Source organism: Pteropus vampyrus, unplaced genomic scaffold (assembly GCF_000151845.1).
Source record: "Pteropus vampyrus isolate Shadow unplaced genomic scaffold, Pvam_2.0 Scaffold36, whole genome shotgun sequence".
Taxonomy (NCBI): domain Eukaryota; kingdom Metazoa; phylum Chordata; class Mammalia; order Chiroptera; family Pteropodidae; genus Pteropus; species Pteropus vampyrus.
The window spans coordinates 1770555-1787939 of record NW_011888817.1 but is presented as its reverse complement, the minus strand read 5'-3'; the positions used below and the strand labels follow the sequence as shown (position 1 = coordinate 1787939).

The 17385-nt window shown below is 54.6% G+C and overlaps 2 protein-coding genes across 2 annotated transcripts in view; one reads left to right on the top strand and one right to left on the bottom strand.

Moving 5' to 3' along the window:
- HSPG2 (heparan sulfate proteoglycan 2) overlaps positions 1-14106 on the top strand; it is a 65005-nt gene extending 50899 nt beyond the window's left edge. The window contains exons 69-91 of the mRNA XM_023529396.1: positions 178-376; positions 913-1010; positions 1478-1744; positions 2420-2529; positions 2728-2875; positions 2959-3075; positions 3755-3866; positions 4644-4788; positions 4874-4973; positions 5104-5213; positions 5338-5446; positions 6029-6127; positions 6522-6743; positions 7036-7280; positions 7647-7818; positions 7910-8032; positions 8135-8191; positions 9959-10034; positions 10141-10219; positions 10365-10435; positions 10617-10700; positions 11079-11182; positions 11327-14106. Coding sequence (XP_023385164.1) covers positions 178-376; positions 913-1010; positions 1478-1744; positions 2420-2529; positions 2728-2875; positions 2959-3075; positions 3755-3866; positions 4644-4788; positions 4874-4973; positions 5104-5213; positions 5338-5446; positions 6029-6127; positions 6522-6743; positions 7036-7280; positions 7647-7818; positions 7910-8032; positions 8135-8191; positions 9959-10034; positions 10141-10219; positions 10365-10435; positions 10617-10700; positions 11079-11182; positions 11327-11499 — 3020 coding nt within the window. The 3' untranslated portion in view covers positions 11500-14106. The remainder of the gene's footprint in view (positions 1-177; positions 377-912; positions 1011-1477; positions 1745-2419; positions 2530-2727; positions 2876-2958; positions 3076-3754; positions 3867-4643; positions 4789-4873; positions 4974-5103; positions 5214-5337; positions 5447-6028; positions 6128-6521; positions 6744-7035; positions 7281-7646; positions 7819-7909; positions 8033-8134; positions 8192-9958; positions 10035-10140; positions 10220-10364; positions 10436-10616; positions 10701-11078; positions 11183-11326) is intronic.
- The window catches only part of LDLRAD2 (low density lipoprotein receptor class A domain containing 2), a 7892-nt gene continuing 3449 nt past the window's right edge, over positions 12943-17385 (bottom strand). The window contains exons 3-6 of the mRNA XM_023529395.1: positions 15974-16105; positions 13291-13452; positions 13086-13164; positions 12943-12994 (exon numbers count right to left, since the gene is read on the bottom strand). Coding sequence (XP_023385163.1) covers positions 12943-12994; positions 13086-13164; positions 13291-13452; positions 15974-16105 — 425 coding nt within the window. The remainder of the gene's footprint in view (positions 12995-13085; positions 13165-13290; positions 13453-15973; positions 16106-17385) is intronic.

The window sequence follows — 17385 nt, the reverse complement described above, 5'->3', positions numbered from 1 at the left end:
ACAAATGAGTGAATCTGTCAATGAAAGGTCTTTGACCCTGGCCAGAGAGGCTACCAGAAGACCGTCCCATGAATGTTAGGATGGGGGCTTCCTGGGTTCTAGGCTGGTGTCAGGGGTCACTCACACACACACACACACTCACACACATCCACACAGATCCTCATCATGTCTCCGCAGGCTCCTCTGGCTCTCTCCCCGCCACCCCAGCAGGATCCACACCCACCGTTCAGGTCACGCCTCAGCTGGAGACCAAGAGCATAGGGGCCAGCGTGGAGTTCCACTGTGCCGTGCCCAGCGACCAGGGCACCCAGCTCCGATGGATCAAGGAAGGGGGTCAACTGCCTCCTGGCCATAGCGTGCAGGACGGGGTGCTCCGGTGAGTGGGGTGGGATGGGACTGAACTTAGGTACCCCAGCCCAAGGTGCACAGTGAGGCTTGTTAGAATAGCTGCCCTCTGGGGCTCAACATGAAAGAATGTCCTTGGGTAAGTCACTTTACCTTGCTGAGCTTTGGTGTTCTCAGCTATACAATAGGTTATATGAGACCAAAATGAGGTTATCTAAAGCACTTAACACAGCGCCTAGCAGGTGGAAGGCCTTCAGTAAACAATGACCCATATTCGTATTGCTAGAGGAAAGAGAACAGGCTCTGAGGGCAGATACATACACAAGACCTGGATCTCAGCTCTGCTACTTGATGTGTGATCTTGACCTCTAGACCATAAGGTCTTGGTCTAAAATGGCGTGGTGACACCCACCCTGCCTATCTGCCTACCTACCATGCATGGTTACTGGGAGACTGGAAGTTGACACCATGTGCTGATCTCTGATGGCTTTCAACTCCTATGCAGTTGCAAAGCACTCTCATCGATGGTTTTTATTCACTAATGACGTACTGTGTTTTTCTTTACAGAATCCAGAACTTGGACCAGAGTTACCAAGGGACATATATTTGCCAGGCCCATGGGCCATGGGGACAGGCGCAGGCCAGTGCCCAGCTAGTTGTCCAAGGTAAGAGAGTAACTTCAGGCCTCTGCTAAGAGCAGGGGGACAGATGAGGGGCACAGGGACCATGTTCCCCAGGAAGCCCCTTGGCACAATGTGTATGAATAAAGAGAATGATTCGATTGTATCTTGATGTGTGATCTTGACCTCTAGACCATAAGGTCTTGGTCTAAAATGGCGTGGTGACACCCACCCATAGAGTAGGGGGGCTTGACAAATATTGTAGGAGAAGGAGGCAGAAGGGATGTGGGTCGAGTGAGTAGGTGCTCATACAGACCAATGAAGAATGACAGTGGATACACAAGTGAGTAAAGGAATAAAAAGAGCAAACGAGGGAGTGTGTTAATGAGCGAATACATGAAAACGCGAATGAAGAAATGAATGAAAGCCTAAGTGCTCCCCTTTTCTTGGACCCTCGGGCCAGGCCTGCAGCAGGCCAGCCTCACACTGCCTTTGCCTCCCCCCACCCTCAGCCCTGCCTTCGGTGCTCATCAACATCCGGACCTCCGTGCAGACTGTGGTGGTCGGCCATGCTGTGGAGTTCGAGTGCCTGGCCCTGGGTGACCCCAAGCCTCAGGTGACGTGGAGCAAAGTCGGAGGTCGCCTGCGGCCTGGCATCGTGCAGAGCGGAGGCATTGTTAGGATTGCCCACGTGGAGTTGGCTGATGCTGGACAGTACCGCTGCAGTGCCACCAATGCTGCCGGCACCACCCAGTCCCACGTGCTGCTGCTCGTGCAAGGTGAAGGCCGGGAGGGATCTCTGTGGGGGCCGGGGAGCGTGGCAGGGGCTGCTTGTGCTGCAATCTCCTGCCTTGCCTGTTTTACTCTTCCTTTCCACTCTCTTGGGAATTTTCAATTTTGTGTATTTAAGGGGCAGGTTTCATAACGGTGAGTATTCCTCTGAGGCAGGCTGAAACTTGCAGGGAAAAATTACACCGAGGGGGCATCAAGAGGAAATCGATATGTAGTCCTCGCCTACTGGAGCACCTGCTCTGATAAGGGAGACCTGCAGCCCAGTCTGATGGCAGAGACAACGTAAACACAAAACAGACACAACAGAGAGTAAAACAAGGACAGTGGCTGCAGGGCAGGCACAAATCTGTGTTTTCTTCTAAGGCAATTCTTTTCACCCCAAACCCTATGATTTGCTCTCAAACTTCCTGACCCATACTGCCTTAGTACCCCTTTCTCAGGTCCCCAAAGGGATGCACAATTTTCTGCCTAGTTCCACCCATGCAACCAGGAGTGAGCAACCACTTTTCCCTCTAAGCCACAGTCTCCTCGTCTATGAAATGGGGACACGGTGCCTCCCTTCCAGGGATAATGTGACGATTAAACACATGAGGGAACAGGCTGGGCTCACAAATGGTGGCTGTCATCAGGTTGATGGCTTCTGTCTCCTACCTCCTTCTTAGCCTTGCCCCAGATCTCAACACCCCCAGAAGTTCGAGTGCCTGCTGGTTCTGCCGCCGTCTTCCCCTGCATGGCCTCTGGCTACCCCACTCCTGACATCACCTGGAGCAAGGTAAATGCCAGGCAGGGGAGCAGCAGACATGCCTGAGGGGCAGGGACCAGGTCTTCACCATCTCAGCGCCCCCAGGATCTGGCCCAGGCTTGGCACTGAGTGCTTGGTATTTGAGGGTGGACCTAAGGCAGAGATGGGAGACAGGCCCTATGGAGGTATGGGCCAAGGCCAGGGTCCAAAGTGTGGGTATGTTTGTAGCTGGATGGTAACCTGCCACCTGACAGCCGCCTGGAGAACAACATGTTGCTGCTGCCCTCGGTCCGACCCCAGGATGCAGGCACCTACGTCTGCACTGCCACTAACCGCCAGGGCAAGGTCAAAGCCTTTGCCCATCTGCAGGTGCCAGGTAAGACAACACCCCCCTGGGATTGGCAGTGCCCTGCCCACTGCCTGGTTTGCATTGTCTCTAACTGTGCTCTCTGCTGGCAGAGCGGGTGGTGCCCTACTTCACACAGACCCCCTACTCCTTCCTGCCGCTGCCCACCATCAAGGATGCCTACAGGAAGTTTGAGATCAAGATCACCTTCCGGCCTGACTCAGCTGATGGTGAGCAGGAAAGAAGCTGAGTTATGGGGCCTGGGGTGGCAGGGGTGGGGGTCTCCTGGTGTAATTGCCATCATGGTATGAGCCCTGGCGACCCTCAGTCCTCCCCACCTCCATCGACCCTCCCTGCCCGGAGCCCCCAGGCCTGCCAGGCCTCCCCTCTGGGGCCTCTCTCCTGCCTCCTCTCTTTTCCATCCCTGCCTCTGTGACCTCCATCTAAGCCTGCCCACGGTCTCTCTGCCATTGGTGCACTGACTCTCAGTCCTCCTGTCCCGTCTTCCTCTTCCTACCTCTGCTCCTTTTTCCCTCCGTTTTCTCCCATCTCTCACCTTTCTCTCTCTCTCTCTCTCTCATCCGTCTCCTCCCATCTCTTGCGGGTCTCTGACTTTCACTGTCCAGGCCTCCTTCTCTACTCGGGTGAGTCTGCCTCCACCACCTCCTCAGGTAGACCCTACAGTGTGAGTGAAGCAAATTCAGTTTCTCGCTGGGGGTTCTTAGCAAGGCCTTCTAATTAGGGTGCCATCCTGAGGTAGCGGGTAGGCCTTGCTGTGTGGGGTGTGCCAGAGGGGGCACAGGGGCTAGAGAGTGGAGGGCTCATAAGCTTGGGTTGTTCATTCCTGGGCTGGGCAGACAGGGACCCCATAGCTGGCTGGGAGCCCCTTACACAGCTGTGCCTGCCCAGGAATGCTGCTGTACAATGGGCAGAAGCGGATCCCAGGCAGCCCCACCAACCTGGCCAACAGGCAGCCCGACTTCATCTCCTTCGGCCTCGTGGGCGGAAGGCCCGAATTCCGGTGAGATGCTAGCCCTCCCTATTTACAGGGAAAAGGAGGCTGGGGGCCTAGACTACAGGGCTTTAGTTAGGCACACACCGCCCTGGACCGAGTTGTACAAAGAAGGTTCTGAAGGGAGGAGGAGATATGACTGTTACCCTGGGTGACCACCCAGTCTGCTGGAGTAGGAGCAGTGTGCCAGCTAGGTGGGAGAGGAAGCAGCCTCGGACTTGTACATAACTTCCTCTGACATACTCAGTGACACTGAGTATGTCCTTAGGAAGGGGGACTTCTGCAGTCCAGGATTCATCCATTCATTTATTCATTCATTCAACAGTTATTTGCTGAATACCTGCTATGTGCCAGACACTGATAGAGGGATAAACAAAACAGATTAAGTTCTGGCCCTTGTGGGAATGTATAGTCTAGTCGAAGAAGACAAGCCATAAACAGAGAAAGAGAGGAACAGGGTGATCTCAGAGGGAACAGTGCTTAGGGGAACAGTGAGGCCAGGTACTAGGCTGCAGAGCCCCGGGACCAGGGGCAACTGGAACCCCTGCGGGGCTGTCCTGGACCAGCTCCCAGGGAACGAACGGGTGAAGAGAAGCGCTGGGGACAGGGCAGGGATAGGGTGAGCTGGGGGTAGGTGATAGAGCGGGAGGACAAGGCAGGGACAGGAACTAGAGCAGGAGTGCAGGAAATGATGACATCACTTTCGCCCCAGCTGGGCCCCTGCCCAGCCTTTCTTACAAACCTCACATTCACTCTCTACTGCCCTGCCCCTGCCCTGTGGAGCAGATTTGATGCAGGCTCAGGCATGGCCACCATCCGCCACCCTACCCCACTGGCGCTGGGCCAGTTCCACACCGTGACCCTGCTGCGCAGCCTCACCCAGGGCTCCCTGATTGTGGGCAGCCTGGCCCCAGTCAATGGGACCTCCCAGGTGAGACCTGACCCATCCCCCTGTTCCCAGCCCCCTCCCCACTTCACCCAGCCTATCTGCCATTTTCAACCTTCCCACTGCCCAGGGCAAGTTCCAGGGCCTGGACCTGAACGAGGAGCTCTACCTGGGTGGCTACCCTGACTATGGCGCCATCCCCAAGGTGGGGCTGAGCAGCGGCTTCGTAGGTGAGAGCCTTCCCAGCCTCACCTGGCTGGTTGGCAGAGCCCATGGGAGCTTGGGGGACCCTGCAGGATGTGGCTGGGGCTGGGTGGGCCTCCAGCACCCTCATTTACTCATCGCGGGCTCACCCTCCAGGCTGCGTCCGGGAGCTGCGCATCCAGGGCGAGGAGATTGTCTTCCATGACCTCAACCTCACAGTGCATGGCATCTCCCACTGCCCTACCTGTCGGGACCGGCCTTGCCAGGTAACCCCATAGCGCATATGCTACCTGGCTGCCCTTAGCCACCGTCACCAGCTGTGGCAGGGCCCTGTGGGGACGCGGGAGGGCCAGAATGTTCTCAGCCTGACTTTCAGGTGCTGCCTTGCAGAACGGGGGCCTGTGCCAGGACTCGGAGAGTAGCAGCTACACGTGCATCTGCCCTGCTGGCTTTACTGGGAGCCGCTGTGAACACTCGCAGGCCCTACACTGCCACCCAGGTGCGTGCCCACCCCTCCTGATCACTGTCGCCCCTGAGTTCTTGCCTCTGCCCTTTGCTGCCCCTTCCTATTCGCCTGCACTCCAGCTGCTCTCTGTACTTACCACACTGTCATTCCTACCCAAATACTTACAACTCCTCCTACACACTGACTTCCATCACTGCCACCCTAAAATTCACTCTGCCTCCCATCTCTGCTGCCCAAGTACTCAGCCCCCTCATTACTGACGCCCAGGTACTCACCCCTCCCATCACTACAACCCAGGTAACTAACCCCCTTCCCATCTATTACCAAGACACTCGCCCTATTACCTGCCACCCAGGTACTTACCACCCTGCACTGTCGTCCAGGTACAGTCTTTCAAAAACACCGTAAACAGAGTCACTCATTCACGCCCCGCTATGCTGAACCCGTTCCCAGCATCCTCTGACCCCCACCTGCTCTAATCCATCTTCCCTCCTCAGTCTGGCCAAGCCCTAAATAGCTGAGGCTCCTGGCCTGCAATAGGTAGGGCTTTGGCATTCAAGACCTCACCCTCTCGGGTCACCTCAATGTCCTCCTTGTGGCTTATGTGTCCCCCAGAAGCCTGTGGGCCCGACGCCACCTGTGTGAACCGGCCTGATGGCCGAGGCTACACCTGCCGCTGCCACCTGGGCCGCTCAGGGATGAGGTGTGAGGAAGGTGAGGAGCCAGGCCTGAGATCCCCAGGGATCTCAGTAAGAATGGGGAACTTTGGACAGGGGCCTTCTGAGGCCATGATGGGCCCTCACATGATAAAATTATACAATTATATCAGAGCCAGAGGTCCTCAAAGGCACCTGGCCAAGCTTCTGCCCAGTCTGACCCCTGATATGCGAACCCCCCGAGGGGATGCCCATCTTATTGGAGATCCCTCCACCCTGGTCTTCAGTGCCGGGGACAGGAGGTCCTGTGCTGCTAAAGCTGTTGCCCAGCAGGTCCTGAGCCTCTGGGACTAGAGAGTGAGGTGGGCGGGGTTCCACAGTGAGTGAGTAGTTGGACCCATCCTGGGACTCTGGTCTCCCCACTGCCCCTGGCTGAGCTGTGGCTGCTACAGGTGTGACCGTGACCACCCCCTCCATGTCGGGCACTGGCTCCTACCTGGTGCTGCCTGCCCTCACCAACACACACCATGAGCTACGCCTGGACGTCGAGTTCAAGCCACTGGCGCCTGATGGAATCCTGCTGTTCAGTGGGGGGAAGAGCGGGCCTGTGGAGGACTTCGTGTCCCTGGCGATGGTTGGCGGCCACCTTGAGTTCCGCTACGAGTTGGGGTCAGGTGAGCACTGGACCCAAATGTAGATGGGCTCTAAGCATCAAGCTCCATGTCCCCTTGGCTCTCCATACCCTGAGGAGGCTCAGAGGAATAAATTCAGAAGTTAAACCAATTGAGTCCCCTGCTCCTTCACATTTCTTCTCTGTGTGACGTCGGGCAAGTCCATAGATCTCTCTTTTGAGTTCCTTGTGGAATACCAGGAGGCTGAAGGAAGTTCCCTCCCTGAAGTCCTTGTGTGAGGTGGGGCAGGGCAGGGGGCCATTCGCGTGCCAACCCTGCCTGGCGGCCTCTCCAGGACTGGCTATTCTGCGGAGCCCTGAGCCGCTGGCCCTGGGCCGCTGGCACCACGTATCTGCCGAGCGCCTCAACAAGGACGGCAGCCTGCGGGTGAATGGCGGACGCCCTGTGCTGCGTTCCTCGCCGGGCAAGAGCCAGGGCCTCAACCTGCACACCCTCCTCTACCTTGGTGGTGTGGAGCCCTCCGTGCAGCTGTCCCCGGCCACCAACGTTAGCACTCCCTTCCGCGGCTGTGTGGGTGAGGTAAGAAGCAGCTGCCAGGAAACACGCAGGAAGGGGAGGGGCGCAGACCAAGCCTTTCCACCTGCAGCTGACCCAAGGCCTTTGGGACCAGACACTGCACCTGTGAGCCTCGCTTTCCTTTTCTATAAAATGGGGATAATGGCACCTACTTTCAAGGGTTGTCCTGAGGCTTGACGGTGCTGAGGGATGTTCCTGGCATGCAGCAGGCACTCCTGTTTCCCGCTCCCCCACCCTCGAACCTCATGTTACCGCTTAAGTTCCAGCTTGGGTTCCCAGCTCCCCTCTACTGTATTTTTCTCTCTGCTCATACACTGATGCCCCTGCTGCCTGAGTCCCCTGAGTCCTTCAGTGTCCCTATGCCCACAGGTGTCAGTGAATGGAAAGCGGCTGGACCTCACCTACAGCTTCCTGGGCAGCCGAGGCATTGGGCAGTGCTACGATAGCTCCCCATGTGAGCGCCAGCCTTGCCAGAATGGTGCCACGTGCTTGCCTGCTGGCGAGTATGAGTTCCAGTGCCTGTGTCGAGATGGCTTCAAAGGTATGTCAGCCTGCCCAGGCCCTGAGAGGGAGGGGTGCAGGGTGGTCACTGACAACTCTAGCCCATGCTCACTCACCTCCGCCATCCACAGGTGACCTCTGCGAGCATGAGGAGAACCCCTGCCAGCTCCGTGAGCCCTGTCTGCATGGGGGCACCTGCCAGGGCACCCGCTGCCTCTGTCCCCCCGGCTTCTCTGGCCCACGCTGCCAACAAGGTAACTGCCCTGGCTTCTCTCTACCTCCCTTTTGAGGCCCTGGAGCTGGACAGAGTACCCACAGGTATCTGCCCACTGACTAGAGCCTGCCTTTCTCTATAGGCTCTGGACATGGCACAGCAGAATCCGACTGGCATCTCGAAGGCAGTGGGGGCAATGGTACGTATTTATTGCGGCCAGCTAGGAACGCCGAGCAGGCTTGTCCCTTCCCTGACTCAAGTCGCTGAGCCTCACCTTCCAGTTACCCCACACCCTCAATTCTGGCCTCTAAGCATAACAGGTCCATGTGAGAGGCTTACTAGGTACAGACAGACAGAATAAAGAAGAACACAGCCATACAGAGCTGGGTCCTGCCTTATACTTAAATGGCTAGGTACCATGGACAGACCCTTGTACCACTCTGATTCCAGTGTCCTCTTCTATATTCATGCATTCTATCAACCAGCATCTGTTGTGTGTTCATCCTTGTCCTGGGAGCAGTAAATATAAGATGAATGAGGCAGAACCCTCGTTCTCAAGGGTTCCAAAATCCTTTTAAAAGCAATAATGATAATTTAAAAAAATGAATGTTTATTGACATTTATAGGCACTGCGTGACAAAGCAATATCTGCTTTGTAGACATCGATCTTATTTATCACTAATGTAATAGGAGAGAGAGTGACGTAGTGGATAAGAGCATGGACTCTGAAGCCAGCCTGCTGGCTTCAAATCCTAGCCCTGCCACGTGGTAGCTGTGTGACTTCCGGTGAACCGCTTAATCTCTCTGTGCCCCAGTCTTCTCTATAAAATGGCGAGAAGTAACATCCTTCCACGAGGTTTTGGATAACATTTTATGTAAGAGTAGAATTATTGAATGCATTTAAAATGCTTAGAACAATGTCTGGTCTAGAGTGGGTACAGAATGTTAGCTTTTGTTAAGTTAATGTTATATGTAAGTCGTGATAAGATTATTATAAGGATCTGGTTAAATGCAATGATATTTATGGCTGGATGTGAAGCTCCCTGCACAGCGACTGATACATAGCGGGTGCTCGGTAAATGGTAGCTGTTCTGTTCATCACTTGGTGGAGGGTGGAAAGGAGTCTCCTCTGACCTCTATAGCTACCGGGCCCCCAGGGGCCAGCGTTGGGGCCACACACAGTATGGACATTGGAGCTGCAAAGTCCTGGTTGCTTCCCCCTTCCTGGGCAAGTCACTCACCCATCCCTGCCCCCCAAGCCTGTCTTTGCATCTGGAAGATAGCGGGAACACAGAGGTTCTGAACCTTTCAGGTGCCAGGGACCTAGGTGACCAATTGTCCCAGTTTGCTCAGGACTGAGGGGTTTCTCAAGATGTGGGACTTTCAGAGCTACATCCAGGACAAAGACTTGGCAGATAGGGATGCTCGGTCACCCTACCTGGACCCTATTGACTACATAAAATAAAATCTGTCGGATTTCAAAGGAAACCAATTATACTGAAATAAGATTATCAAAATATTGAAAACTTTCTGATTTGGAACCTACATGCTTCTTTATTAACACATTAAATAATAAGATCTAGTGGTGATTCTAATAGCTAGCACAGTTTCAGTAAGTGTAAACGATGTCTGGAGATATTTGCACCTACTGTGATTTGATAAGGAAATGTTTTATTAGTGACAAAGTCACAGGTTCTGCTGCTACTCCTTTGGTTTGTTGCCTGCGTGCATAATTGAAGGAACTGCTAAATTTCAATGAGAAGTGAGTGAACATAGAACCATAATGTTTTCCCATTCCAGTTCACAGGCCCCTGAATTCTGTCCATAGCCCCTGGGGTCTCCAGGGACTGCAGGCCCAGAGCCCCATAGGCATGCATGTCAGGGTGGAGGTGGGGGCTGGGAACCGATTCCGGATGGATACTCCAAGCAGGTGAGCAGATGTCTGACCTCCCGCTTTCTCCCACAGACGCCCCGGGACAGTATGGAGCCTATTTCCATGACGACGGCTTCCTAGCCCTCCCCAACCACGTCTTCTCCAGGAGGTGAGATGGGTGTTGGGAGAGCCTACTGGCCTAGGGAGGGGACAGGTTGCAGAGAGGCAAATGGGAATCTGGGACTTCTGCCCCATCATCTGCTTCCCCCTCACAGCCTGCCCGAGGTGCCTGAGACCATCGAGCTGGAGGTTCGGACTAGCATAGCCAGTGGCCTCCTGCTCTGGCAGGGCATGGTGAGTGTGGGTGTCCAGCCTAGGTCTTAGGGTTCCTAGTTCCTGGTGGCCAGGGCAGTGGGAGAGAGGAAGGTGGGGGCCATAGCCATCAGGGGCATTAGCTCTCCAGACTGGAGACCCCAGAAGCCCTATACTTCTCTGGCAGGAGGTGGGAGAGGCCAGCCAAGGCAAGGACTTCATTGGTCTCGGGCTTCAGGATGGGCACCTTGTCTTCAGGTGGGTCCTCTCCCTTCCCTGGCCCCCCTTACCCCTTCAGTGGCTTCCCCTCTGGTCAGCCCGTGGCTCCTGCCACAAGAAGCTACAGCTCCCAGTGCCCCTGTGACACACCACTGCCACTCTCCCCAAACCCCCTCCTGTCCTGCCCACCTCATACCTTCCTGGGCCTGTGCGACTGCAGCTACCAGCTGGGCAGTGGAGAGGCCCGCCTTGTCTCTGAGGACCCCATCAATGATGGCGAGTGGCATCGGGTGACGGCGCTGCGGTAAGGGAGCCTTCCCAGACACTAGGGCGAGGGGCCCAGAGTTCTGGAGTGGGACAGGATTCCCCCCTGCACCATACGTGGGAGGCAGGCATTGGGCTCTGGGGAGACAACTTGAAGCCAGGGTCAGGGAATGCCTACCAGGCAAGCACAGGCTTCCAGGGCAGGACAGAAGTCCATAGGGTGGGTGGGCGAGCACCCTACAGTGAGTGCTAGGAAGCCAGGGGGAGGGGATCAGATCTTCTATCCAACAGGGAAGGAAGGAACTCAGAGAGCAAACACCTCTGTCTGGAGTCTCATGGAAAAGGGAGGGACTCTTCTTGGGTCAGGGAGCATGGGGACCTGGTGGCGAAGGGCCTGACCCAGTTCTACCCACTGCAGAGAGGGCCGGAGAGGCTCCATCCGGGTGGACGGTGAGGAGCTAGTCAGTGGCCAGTCCCCAGGCCCGAACGTGGCAGTCAACACCAAGGGTAGCATCTACATTGGTAAGTCCTGGGCTCCGGCCTCACTGTAGACCTGGAGCCCCCTCCTTGGGACAAGGCGGGAATAGGGCTCCTACAGAGCTACAGCACACACCTTCCTCCCCTCCTGAGCCCCTGGAGCTGATGTCCTTTCTCCCCTCCCCACAGGCGGAGCCCCCAATGTGGCCATGCTGACCGGGGGCAGGTTCTCCTCGGGCATCACGGGCTGTCTCAGGAACCTGGTGCTGCACTCTGCCCGGCCCGGCGCCCCACCCCCACAGCCACTGGACCTGCAGCACAGTGCCCAGGCGGGAGCCAACACGCGCCCCTGCCCCTCGTAGGCAGCTGCCTGCCCCACACGGACTCCTGGGCAGCGCCCCAGCCCCACAAGTCTATTATTATTAATATTATTATTATGAATATTTTGTAAGAAACCGAGGCAATGCCACGCTTTGCTGCTACTGCCCTGGGCTGGACTGGAGGGTGGGCACTCCACCCCCCATACAGACACACCTGGGCAAAGCCACAGACTGGGGGGCAGCAGGTGCCTCAGAGGGCCACCAGGACTTTGGGGCAGCTATGGTGACTGAGTGGGCTCAGAAGTGCTCCCACCAGCCGAGACTCGCAAGACAGAGCTGGGCCGCCTGTTTCTGCAGCCCCTGGGCAGCCCTGGTCCCTGCGAGAGCCAACCCCAGCTTCCAGCCCAGGGCCTTACCAGCCACCAGGAGCAGAGGGCATCGCAGTGGCCTTTGCCACCCTCCCCTGGGTGGTGAAAGCTCTTTAGTGCCACCTGTAGAGCAAAAGGCAGCTTCCCCCTGGGCAGGCAGCCCCCACCCCATCAGCCCATGTCCCAGCCCCACTCCACCTCCACCAATGCCTGGCCAGCTGGGCCGCCTGCCCCTGGCAGCCTCCCCCTCCCACCAAGCCCTCCTGGTTTGTATCTTCCCACCCAACAATACGCAGCCCAGGGGCCCTGCCCTCAGGGGCTGTGAGGGAAACTCCACCCCAGCTCTTACCAAGATCTGCTACAGGGAGAGCCCAGCACTAAGAAGGTCCCCCGCCGCCTGTACCAGGCCACATCCCCCCACTGATCTGGAAGTGAAGGCCCAGGGGACATGGGGGGGAGGAGGGTGTTGGTGGCTAGAGAGAGCTAGTGCCTTGGGTGGGGGAAGCCAGGACTCATGACTGGGAGGGACAGGAAGGGGCCATGACAGCCCCTGCCCCATCTGTGGGAACCTAAGGGCCAAACTGGTGGCAAATGACCTCCCCACCAGCAGTCCCCACGTGTGGGGTCGGGACGTCTGGCCTCTGTGTCCTAGAAGGGACCCTCCTGTGGTCTTTGTCTTGACCTTTCTTAATAAACGGTGCTATCCCCGCCCTGGCAGTCCCCTGTGTCTTCAACTGGGGCCTGACTGGCTGGAACCTGAGTGTGGGTCAGGGTCGGGCAAAGCAGGGCAGGTGAGGTCTGAGAGTGAAGCAAGGCAGCTTCGGGTGAGGGAGGCCCCTGCTCTCTGCCCTGGGCATGGAGGTCCTGCCCTGCACTGATCCGGCAGAATACCAGCCACCACACGAGCTGCAAGGCCAGGTACCTCCTGTGGCCTTCATCACAACCCTGTGAGGCAGGAATCATCCCGTTTTCCAGAGGAACAGACTGAATCCCAGAGAGTTAACATGACCTTTCCAAAGTCAGACAGCCCCCTGAAGGGTAGGGACAGAACCCAGGGTGTGTCTGACCCTAGAGCCCACTCTACTTCCTCTGAAGCTACAGCCTCTTTAGGGATGGCCTACCTGACCCTGGAAGGCTGGCCCACTCGGCCGCAGTCCCCCAGGGGCCACCTGGCCAGGACATATGTGACAGATGGTGCAGCTAAGGCAGAGGTCATGGGCACTAGCCCACCGGGCCAGCCTACTGGAAAAGCAACAGCACCAGAGGAGGCCAATGAGGAGGCCGGCAGAGGCTAGAAGCAGCGAGGTGGCCAGCGCCACCCTCTGTAGCCAGGGGGGACCTGCAGAAGGAAAGGGAGAGTCCGCTCAGGCCTCAGCCTGGGCCCGCCGCCCCCATCCCCATTACCTAAAGAGGGACAAGTATGATCTCGATGGGAGGAGAGCAGATAGTAACCAAAAGCCATTACCTTCCAGAGCTGCATCCTGTCCTATAGGGCCCTGGCCAGCAGGGGAACTGCTCTCAGAGACAATCTGGAGAGGGCCTGCTGACTCAAGAGCTGAGGAAACAGTCGGGGGCTTGGAGGGATCGTCCTCCGTACTCCCCACCTGGCTGGGCACCAGAGAAAGACCTGCAGTGGAAATAACAGAACCAACACTGAGACTTGCCCTTTCTACGGCATGATTATGTCTCATTAATTCTCCCCAAGCCTCTTTGAGTTTGTTACTATTAGTATTTTCATTTTACAGATAAGGGAAGCGAGGTACAGGGAGGTTAAGTTCCTTGCCCAGGTCACACACCTGGAAGTGATAGAGGAGGACTTGAACTCATTAAGTCTAGCTCCGGGGCCTGGGGTTTATGATGTACATGTGCTGAGTGTTTTCTCTGCACCAAACACCATACTCCGTGCTGGGCCCTTTACCTACAGTATTTCTCTTAAAGTTTATAAGAACTCTGGGAGGTTAGGTTTATCACCCACATTTTATAGATCAGGAAGTTGAGTCATAGCGAGGTTCATTCTTCTACTCATTTGACTCAAGTTTCTCAAGAATCTACTACACCCTAGGCATTGTTCCAGGAACTAGGGTATATGACAAGCAAAATAGAAATGTCTTCATGGAGCTGGCATCTTAGTGTGGGGAGACAAAACAAATTATATGTCAAATGGAAATAGGTGCTGTAGAGAAAGATTAAGCAGGGAAAGGGGTCAGGGCACGTTGGCTGGGGGCAGGACTGCTAATTTTTTTACTGTGGTGGAATATACCACAATAAACCATTAACCATTTTTAAGTGTACAATTCAGTGGCTTTTTTAAAGCACATTCACATAGTTGTGCAACCATCACCACCATCCATCTCCAGAACTGTCTTCATCTTATAAAACTGAAACTCTATACCCATTAAACACACTCTCACCACCCTGGTCCCCGGTAACCACCGTTCTACTTTCTGTCTCTATGAGTATGACTACTCTAGGTGTCTCGAGTAAGTGGAATCATACAGTATTTATCCTTTTCTGTCCAGCTCATTTCACTTAGAAAACGTCTTCAAAGTTTCATCTACGCTGTAGCATGTGTCTGAATTTCCCTTCTAGGGCTGAATAATATTCCACTTTATGGACATATCACATTTTGTTTATCTTTCACCTGTCCATCGACACAGGGTTGCTATTTTTAAATAAAAGCATCAAGAGAGAACTCACCGAGAGTGTTAAACAGAGACCCACAAGAGATAAAGGAATGAGCATGAAGATCTCCAGGGAAACCCCTTCCAGTAAAGAGCTGGTCTTGAGACCAGAGGCAGGACAAGGCTGGAGCATGGAAGGAGCTGCTGGGGACCAGTGTGGAGGGGAGAGAGGGCAGGTAGGAGAGATGGCAGATCACGAGGGTTCGTAGGCCCTTGGGAGGCTTTGCTGTGGCTGAGTGAGGAGCGTGGAGGGTCGTAAGCACAGGAGTGACATGATTAGACTTCGTGTTTTGGCCGGGGAGCTTAATTCCCCACTCCTTAAATGTATAGTGATATCTTCCAATGAGGACACTACAGGAAGAGGAGGCGAAAGAGTAACAGGGCAGAAACCTGACAAACACCACCTCGGCCAACATCAGAAGTCAGGTCGGTGGTATGTACCTTTGATATGATGTGATGAAAATGACACTTTACCTCTCTAGTCTTTCTAATAACCCAGAACTCCAGTCTTAGGAGAAAAACATCAGCTGAATTAATGTCGACGGCTTGGTTCTGGGCTGATAAAAGGAGTAAAGAGTAACTCAACAGTTTGGGCGAGAAGGGGAAACAGGTGAGGAGCAGGACACGGGGAGGGGTGTGGATCAGGAGTTCAGTTTGGGGCATGTTAAATTTGGGGTGCCATCTCCACATCTATGTGGAGATCACCAAGGGAATAGGTGTGAGGGATGGAAGGGAAGCAGATATAGGAACTGGGCCTCATGGCACAAAGCAGGGTGTCAGGGAGAAAACAAGGAACCCACAAAGGAGACCAAGGAATGGCTTAGGAGGTGGATTTCACCTCTCAGCCAGCTGGATTTTTGCAGTAAACAACCTTTTCAACAGTACATGCCAGCCCTGTTTGGGGATGAAGCATCTCCAGATTACTGAGGAATATTCCCGGGTAACCTATTCCGGTCTTCCTGCCCACAGGTCATTCCTCGCTGACTCTATGACCTTAGGCCATAGAGTCATTTCTCCTCCTTAGGCCTCGGTTTCCTCATCTGTAAAATGTGGGAGTCAGACCAGATCAATGGTTTTCAAAGTAAATCTTGAGAGTCAAAGTCAGGTTCCTCAGTGAGACATCCATTGGCCAGGGCCCAGGCCCAACCCATGTCCATTTAAATGGAGCATCTCCTTTTGATGTTTTGAGCCTCTGTGCAGGGTTCCATTTAGGAAAAGCTTCCCCCACTAATCTATCATTTGGAAGCAGCTGGGTTAGATCATCTCTAGTGTCATTCTGGCTCTAACCTGCTCTGATCCTCAGGTAGTCTGGGCTAACCCGATTCCCCACTATTGTGCTTCATCTTACTCTCTCCTGCCATGCCCCTGCCTCTGGCCTTCCACCGAGGCCCTGCCCTGGGGAAGGAGAGCTAAGCCTATTTTTCCTCCTAGCTGCTCAGCAGGGCCCAGGCCACACCCATCACTGACCTCTGCAGTTGGCTGGTGGCCAGGAAGCCTGATCGCTGCCATCTCCACAGTTGTCCATGCCCCAGAGATCGCATACCAGGCTCGGGGGAATGCACCTGCTGTTCCAACAGCGGAAATAGCCATCACAGGATCCTGGGTCCAAAAGGGAAGGCATGTTATGAGGACCTAAGGCCAGCCCATGACACAATGGGATGTGTAATCTTATAGTGAAGGAATGTGGGAGATGTGGGGAGGAGAGGGCTGTTTCTATGTGTATGCAGATGAGAGTATGAATGAGAGTTTCATGGGAGACAGGTGTATAATCAAGATGATGAGGGCTAACATTTACTGAGTTCCTATTCTGTGCCAGGCATGATTCTAAACAGTTCATTCCCATCTCACCTCATTAAGTCCTCACAATAACCTTCTAGGGTAAATGCTGCTATTAACTTCCTTTAGAGATGAGAAAACCAAGGCACAGGAGGGTTAGGTAGCAGAGTAGGTGTTCAGTCCCATGCTTACAAATGCTGTGGCACACGGTGAGTGTGACTATGTGTCTGCATGAGCACATCCATACAGCCTACGGTACCCAGTCAACCCGAATACTTCCAAGCACATCTTTGCTCATGGCATTGCTCCTGCCATCCGCGCTCTGCCTGGCATTCTCTTCCCCAAGTGACAGCATGGCTTGCTCCCTCCAGGTCTCCACTCAAATGTCATCTTGTCGGTTGACCTTCCCTAATCTCCCACCTGAGAACAGCATACCACCCCTCCCCCAGTACTCCCACCCTCGTTATCCTGATCTGGGTTCCTCTGCAGCACATCCCATCTAGGCAGAATAAGGATTTACTTGATTATTTGTTTTCCGTCTGTCTCTCCCACCAATGTGTCAGCTCAGAGAGGGCAGGGACTTCTCTTTTCTTCGTTGCTGTATCCCTAGAGCCTAGAACAGCACCTCACACATTGCAGGTGCTCAATTAATATTTGTTACATGAATGAATATGCACACAGGTGAAAGAATTGTATGACTCACTGCAATGATGTGGCAGACAGGTTGGTTCACCCAGCATCCCATTCTGTGGAGAAAAGCTGGTCTAGATGGGACTACTTAACACCATAGCTCAAAAGTGGACATGGGCATCAGAGCATTCCATTTCCTGGCATGATTAATCTGATTTGGCCCAGGGCTTTTGCTAGAATCATAAGGAAAGATGCGTGCTCTCTTGTTTCGTTCAGATCAGAGTCGTAAGGGTGGTTGTGGTCTTGGAGCTGCAAGACCACCTTGCTGCCAAGTAGAAAGAAGATCTGCCTGAGATGGAAGCCGAACAGACCCACACATTGCAAAGAGAGAGGACAAGAACAAAGAGACAGAGCCCAGGTGACATTACCTGAAGTCCAGAATCCAGCTATATCTGAGCCAACACCTTACTATC